The following is a 7,535-nucleotide window of genomic DNA, read 5'->3' as shown; positions in this document are numbered from 1 at the left end:
AACCAAATACTTTAGACTTTTACTCAAGTAGTATTTTAATGGGTAACTTTCACTTTTACTTGAGTCATTTTCTATTAAGGTATCTTTACTTTTACTCAATTATGACATTTGGGTACTTTTTCCACTACTGTTTAACATTGAACTCTAGAATCCAATTTTACTACATAAACCTATTGACTCTATAATTGGCAGTGTAGAAATCCCCTACCACGTTACCAACTCCAGTCAGCAGATGGCGATGTGCGTCTTTCGGGTGATGCTGCCAGAGTGTGACGTATAATCTAGTGGACAGGAGGACGCTTCTTCAACAATAACAAGTAGTCAGCTACCTTCATAGCCAAAAACAGTACATCTCTTTAGTCTGTTTTGGTGTATATTATTCAGTGTGTTTTAAACATACTTCTGTCGTATCTAGTTGTTGGCCCATTTAATGTAATATTTACGTTGTTTGTTGGGTAGCTGGCTTGCTAAGTTAGCATTAACCTTAGGTTAGTTGCTAATACTAAATATCTAGCTAGTTAACATCCCCGACCATGAACTCACTAAACTACTCCCCCCCTACTAAAGATGAGGAGGTCTGCTGGACAGAGAAAGAAGCTCCCGTGAAAGAGGAGAAGGAAGAAGAGAATGTCACAGTAAAACAAGAAGTAGAGGGTGAGGCTGTCAAAGTTAAAGAAGAGGAAGAAGTTGCAGTGAAAGAGGAAGTTATAGTGAAAGAAGAGGAAGAAGTTACAGTGAAAGAAGAGGAAGAAGTTACAGTGAAAGAAGAAGAAGCTTTCGGAGTGAAAGAGGAGGATGCTGTTTTTGGAGTGGAGGAGGAGGGGGAGATTACTGTCACGTTGGAGGAGGAGGAGGAGGAGGAAGAAGAAGAGGAGGAGGAGGAGGGACAAGAAGAGGAAGATACGGGAGATCTGATTAATACTAGTAAGTAATGTTACTGTCTTAAAACAGGGGCACAAACTCTTCAATCATTGAAGATTGTTAGGTCACATGGTTGAAGAGCTATAGAAAGTTTCAAATATTTATCTAAAAACATGAAAGTGCTTTATGGGAAAACCTACCCTTAAGTTGGTTTGAGGTGTTTCGGTCACATTGTGAAGGAGCTATTCAATTTTAAGTTATTTTTTAAGTATATATACGTACATATATATATAATCACTTAAATATATCTTCTACAAATGTTGCTGAAATGCTATGAGAACCAAAGAGAGAAAACCAAAGGGTGGGCAACTTGTCTACTTATATAAGGAATAATGGACAGTTGAAATAAGGCTGGTAGGTCACATGATTGAAGAGCTATAGACATATTTTAAATATTTGTATAAATTGTGTAAGTTCTTTATGGGAAAACCAAAGGGTGTGCAATATGTGTCCCTACTCTGTGATCAATCCAACGTTGGTCTGGGGTGTCTAGGTCACATGGTCAAGTAGAGACCCAGAGCACGAAAATGGTGTATCATACACTGCGGGTGAGGAACAATGGGAAATACATTTTGCTTTGAAAGTTGATAAACTTGTAACCTAACTTTAGAGAAAATGGCCTCTTGAATGTTTTGGTACAACTACTGGAGAGCTCGTCTTTGTCCATACCCATTCAGCATCGTTCACACCCTCTTAAGCCTTGAGCTCCACCCATCTCTTTAAGGATTCACATGTGAGGCCATGTGCTAAACAGAGTGAGTAAGATTGCGTAGTAAACAACCAAAGATGTCAAGACTAAAGGCTGGTTTCTACTATGTCTATCGACATGTCTATAGACCGTTGTCGCAGGGACATCATTAACATTCTATTGTCGTCTGACGTCAAACTTGTTGTCGTTTAAAAAAAAGTATAAACACAAAAATGACAGGCTGCATGACATTATCAGTCTGGTGGTCCAAAATAGCATAACTGGTGTATTTTAACACCAACACCATCTGTTTAAAAATGAATTTAGTATATTTCAATCTGTCAAACCAGGCGACTAAAACAAACTTTCTAAACAATGTTTTGGTTTGTTTCTAGTTTGTTAGTTAGCCAATAAGTTAACTGGCTATCTAACAATAAGTTAGCTGGCTATCTAACAATAAGTTAGCTGGCTATCTAACAATAAGTTAGCTGGCTATCTAACAATAAGTTAGCTGGCTATCTAACAATAAGTTAGCTGGCTATCTAACAATAAGTTAGCTGGCTATCTAACAATAAGTTTGGCTATCTAACAATAAGTTAGCTGGCTATCTAACAATAAGTTTGGCTATCTAACAATAAGTTAGCTGGCTATCTAACAATAAGTTAGCTGGCTATCTAACAATAAGTTAGCTGGCTATCTAACAATAAGTTAGCTGGCTAGCCAGTTCAAATAATGACCATATCATATAGCTGACAACGTCTTAACTTTAGCTCATTTGTATGAATTATTACAGGAAAATAAACTTGCAACAAGATCATTATTTGCAAGTTATTTAGAAGTTAATAGCATATGACTGTGAGTATGACGAAATAAAAGCGGAGTATTCTACCGGAGAATTTTAGAACTTGGACACTGTCTTGTTGGCCTAATGTTATATCTTAATTTGACTTTGGTGCAGGTCATGTTGTTGTTCGCGTTACCGCATCTGGTAAACACACACTATATAAAATAAAAGTGTATTTGTCACATGCACAGGATACAGAAGGTGTAATTGCTACAGTGAAATGGTTACTTGCATAGTGGAGTCATTTGTTTTAGATTGTGAACCATAATCCCAACTCATAACTTTACTACCCTGCATGAATCTACAAGTAACTAAAGTGTACCAACTAACTAGGTTCAATCTTAGTTAGCGGCTCTGAGATACGAATAATATTTCTACACAGATCATACACGTAACATTAGCTAGCGAGCCAGCTAGCGTTAGCCAAGGTTTCCCTCAGTTTGAAGTTGTAATCCGGAGGTGTTTTATACATCAGCCTTCTGTGTTCTCTTTTTGACTCCCTCCGCATTTACAATCAAATGTCTACATTTTCTCCATCTCCTTTCTTATGATTATCTGCTTCCACCGGGCATTCCACTGATTTTCAAAACTCGGCCTCTGTAATATTTTTCAAAAAGCGGCATTAGAAAGGATTAGCTACACATACTAAGCAGGTCATGTTATTGACAGAAGCGTGCTAGATGGCAGACCAATCCGAACTCATCTCTCGGCATGTCCAGCCCATCCATTCTCAGCCATAAATGGCTAGCGGAAGCTTCATGACTTTTTCTATTGGCTAAACCAACTAGGATCGTAATTTAACAATTGTATTCGTATTTACAGATGGCATACAAATTTGTTATTAAGGCACATGAAAGTTCACATGTTCCAGAAGGCATTTCTGCCTAAAAACTCATTTTGAATATAAAAATATTTAAAGTATGTTTACGTTCAAATGCCTCTCCTGTGAAGTAGTGACGAGCGACATACGCCTAGTTTCCTGAAACAAGTCACATATTTAAGTCGTTTTTTTTTCATAGAGCTCTACTTATTTTTATTCAGGTCAGTTTGTCTTTGATCAACGCCCTGTTTTTATTTCGTTTTTTGGGGGTAAATACAGTCACCAGAATTATTCCTCCACTTGCAAATAAAAAAACTCTCTCTTGGCAAGAAAAGTCAAGATCTGTTGTTGCCTCCTGTTAAAATCCAACCGCCTAGCCAACCTCACACCACCAGTCTTTATTAAGAGGGCGCAACAGCGCCTCTGATTCTTAAGGCGTCTGAAGAAAATTCGGCATTCACCGGGTCTTCTCCAAAATACTATGGTTGTACCGTCGAGAGCGTCCTGACCTGGCTGCATCACAGCCTGGTACGGGAATTGCTCTGCCACATGACCACAAGGCCCTTTAAATCCACATTAGCGTTCCAAAATACTTCAATACACTCTCACAGCTGTGATACGCTGACTGCACAAGCAGGCAGGACTTCTGCTTTCTCATTTTCCTGAATAAATTATCCACTTTTCACTACGTTCAGACCCCATAATAGGGAAACAATATGTGATTATACAAATCATGATATTTCACATTGTTCATCTGCATAATTTAAATCTGACCTTCATTTGCATGAGACAAAGTCCACTTGATCAATAGTTATTGCTCCTATGCTGCCACTGGTGCCAATGATATCTATAGTGCCACCAACTGGTCTGGTGCAGCCATCTTAAGGTTGCAGCAACTTTATAGTCACACAGCTATAAAGTTGTGTGACTATAAAGCAAATGTATTAAATTCCTATAGCCCTGGTGTGATATGGTGCCATCTAGTGTAGCGTGTCCGACTTTGAATGCAGCAACTAATCATTCTCAAATTCATTAGAGGCTAATTAATTGAGTATATATATATATATATATATACCAAATCTGGAGTCAATCTGACTTGTGGTTCATGAGAAGATTTTTCAAGTATTTTTAGCATTAGCTTTAATTAGCATTAGCATTAGCAAATTGTGGTAACGTGCATCTATAGCTGGTACATAAGAAGAAGGTTTTTCAAGTATTTTTTACCATTAGCATTAATTAGCATTATCATTAGCATATGTGGTAACGTGCATCTATAGCTACAGTACGGCCATATTTAAATGCAGCAACCAATTCTTTTCTCAAAACCTTTAAAGACTGATGTAATGAGTCCAAAGACCAAATTTGGAGTGAATCTGACTTAGTTTATGAGAAGTTTATTTGTTTAATGATTTATTTGAAATCATTAGCATTAAATAAAAGTAAATTGTTAATAGTTTCCTTATTTTTTAAAGATATCAATGCCAAACTTAACATGGTTCATCATTGTAATGGATTTGATGACCCTAAAATATTTTAAGTTGATAGGCCCTTGTAGAGTGGATTTATGAAGGATTTAAATGGGAACGTTCAAAAAGAAGAAGAAAGAGAATAACAATGGGTTTTCGGAGCTTCGCTGTGAACCCCTAATTAGTCATTCTAGTCATATCATAACTGTTGATGGATTTTTTTCAAGTATTTTTAGCATCATTAATTAGCATTAGCAGTGTCTTCTAAATGACTAAGATGTCAAAGTAAAATGTATGTGGAGGTTTCATTCAGGTCTCTCTGTTTAACTAAATACTCTGTTGAACTAAATATTCTGTTAAACTAAATACTCTGTTTGTCTTTGGCAGGAGAGAGATCAGACTCTCACTCTGACAGCGGGAAGAGTCCCTCAGAGGAACCAGGCACAGAGACGTCCAAACCAGCGAGACGACGCCACTGCTTCAACTGTGGAAAGAGTTTTACTAAGTTACGAAACCTAAAAAAGCATGAGAGAACACACACACGAGAAGAGCCTTTCCAATGTTCCCAGTGTGGAAAGAATTTTATTCAGTTAGCGAGCCTGAAAAGACATAAGAAAATACACTCAGGAGAGAAGCCTTACCACTGTTCCCAATGTGGAAAGAGTTTTAGGTTGTTAGGGAGCCTTAAGGAGCACGAGAGAATACACACAGGAGAGAAGCCTTTCCAATGCTCTCAGTGTGAAAAGCGTTTTACCCAGTTAGGGAGCCTAAAAGATCATGAGAGAATACACACAGGAGAGAAGCCTTTCCAATGCTCTCAGTGTGGAAAGCGTTTCACCCAGTTAGGGAACCTAAAAGATCATGAGAAAATACACACAGGACAGAAGCCTTTCAACTGCTCCCAGTGTGGAAAGAGTTTTACCTACTTAGCGCATCTGAAAAACCATGAGAAAGCACACACGGGAGAGAAGCCTCACCTCTGCTCCCAGTGTGGAAAGAGTTTTACCCAGTTAGGGGACCTGAATAGGCATGAGAGGACACACACAGGAGAAAAACCTTTCCAATGTTCCCAGTGTGGAAAGAATTTCACCCGGTTAGGGAACCTAAAAGAGCATGAGAGGACACACACACGAGAAAAGCCCTACCCATGCTCCCTGTGTGGAAAGAGTTTTACCCAATTAGGGTATCTGAAAAAACATGAGACAACACACACAGGAGAGAAGCCTCACCTCTGCTCCCAGTGTGGAAAGAGTTTTACCCAGTTAGGGGACCTGAATAGGCATGCAAGGACACACACAGGAGAAAAACCTTTCAAATGTTCCCAGTGTGGAAAGAGTTTTACCCGGTTAGAGAATCTAAAAGAGCATGAGAGGACACACACACAAGAAAAGCCTTTCCAATGTTCCCAGTGTGGAAAGAGTTTTACCCGGTCGGGGAACCTAAAAGAGCATGAGAGGACGCACACCCGGGAAAAGTCCTACCAATGCTCCCTGTGTGGAAAGAGTTTTACCCACTTTGGGTATCTGAAAAAACATGGGAGAACACACACACAGGAGAGAAACCTCACCTCTGCTTCCTGTGTGGAAAGAGTTTTACTAAGTTAGGGTCCCTGAATAGGCATGACAGGACACACAGGAGAGGATAAGACTTTTCAGTGCTCCCAGTTGGGAAAGAGATTTAACTGGTTAAGACACCTGAATAAGCATGAAAGAAGACATACCACTGCTCTCATTGTGCAAAGACATTTTCTCGATCAGTGGAAAACACACCAGATAACTTTTCTTGCCCAGAGAGAGTTATTTTTTATTTGCAAGTAGACAAATAATGCTGGCGACTATATAAATATTTACAAAAAATAAAAAATAAAACAGGGCATTGATCAAAACCAAACTGAACTGACACAAGAGAAGACACGAGAGAATTGAGGAGCTATGTTCTGTCTGATGTTTTTGACTGAGAATTAGTGTTTTTGTTTATGTCACATGAAATCAAATTGTTTATATGGGTGATTCTCATGCAACCAGTTTTAAACATGTCTGTAGAAAATGTAGTTACATAACCATGATGCATCTGCAAAAATGAACTATCATTCTGAGGACTAAGTTTAGGCAAAGTGTCTTATTTTCAATATATTTTATTTTCGCCTGAAGTTTGTACATTTTCAACCCTAATTCTCCAAAATGCGTCTGGATTAAATTCTTGGGTCATTTTATACTGTTTTACTTTAGAAAAACCTAACTTATTTAAAATAATACCCAAAGTATGTTGCTGTAGTTTGTCCATAAATTATAAAAATTCTATATTAGTTGAAGTTTACATTATACTATAATATTTATTATGTACAAACACAGTGTCTGTGGACATGTTGGGAAAAAAGTCTGATTTAATAAAAATACAAAATATTTTCAGTGTTATTTAACTCAGACCTTTACATTACAAGAGCAATGTAAAAAAAAATTATATAAATGTTTATAACAGTTATGGTAATTAGTACTTTGTGGAAATTGTGGTAAAATGCATAATATCAGATTTTTTATAAATATATAATTACAATAATGAAATAGATAGTACACATTCTAATCTCAGCGATCCAAGAGGACATTTCATGACAAATGACACTTTTGGGGTAAAAAGTGACAATTTTGGGTTAAAATATGACCTTATTCTAAGATAGAGAGAGCTACTGTGGTGTTTTCATCTCGAGATATAATCATGTCTAAAATCAGATAATCTAATCCCTTTTTTTTACGAGTGTCGATTGTGTGAATACAAGTATAAAACATCTGTCTTTCATTG

At 37.5% G+C, this 7,535-nt stretch overlaps 1 protein-coding gene across 1 annotated transcript; it reads left to right on the top strand.

The window, feature by feature from the left end:
* Nucleotides 1–303: 303 nt before the first annotated feature.
* Nucleotides 304–7,178, top strand: LOC106563976 (uncharacterized). Its single transcript, XM_082958495.1, has 2 exons — nucleotides 304–924; nucleotides 5,127–7,178. The coding sequence occupies exons 1-2, from the start codon at nucleotides 534–536 to the stop codon at nucleotides 6,341–6,343; spliced, it is 1,608 nt and encodes a 535-aa protein (XP_082814621.1). The 5' UTR covers nucleotides 304–533; the 3' UTR covers nucleotides 6,344–7,178.
* The last annotated feature ends 357 nt before the right edge of the window (nucleotides 7,179–7,535 follow it).

This window comes from Salmo salar, chromosome 12, assembly GCF_965601325.2.
Source record: "Salmo salar chromosome 12, fSalSal1, whole genome shotgun sequence".
NCBI classification, from domain to species: Eukaryota; Metazoa; Chordata; class Actinopteri; order Salmoniformes; family Salmonidae; genus Salmo; species Salmo salar.
This window is presented reverse-complemented; position numbering and strand designations above follow the sequence as displayed.

Coding starts and splice junctions, on each gene's coding strand:
- LOC106563976 (XM_082958495.1), top strand. CDS start 534: ATGAACTCACTAAACTACTCCCCCCCTACTAAAGATGAGGAGGTCTGC. Junction 925..5,126: donor GGGAGATCTGATTAATACTA/GTAAGTAATGTT, acceptor TGTCTTTGGCAG/GAGAGAGATCAGACTCTCAC.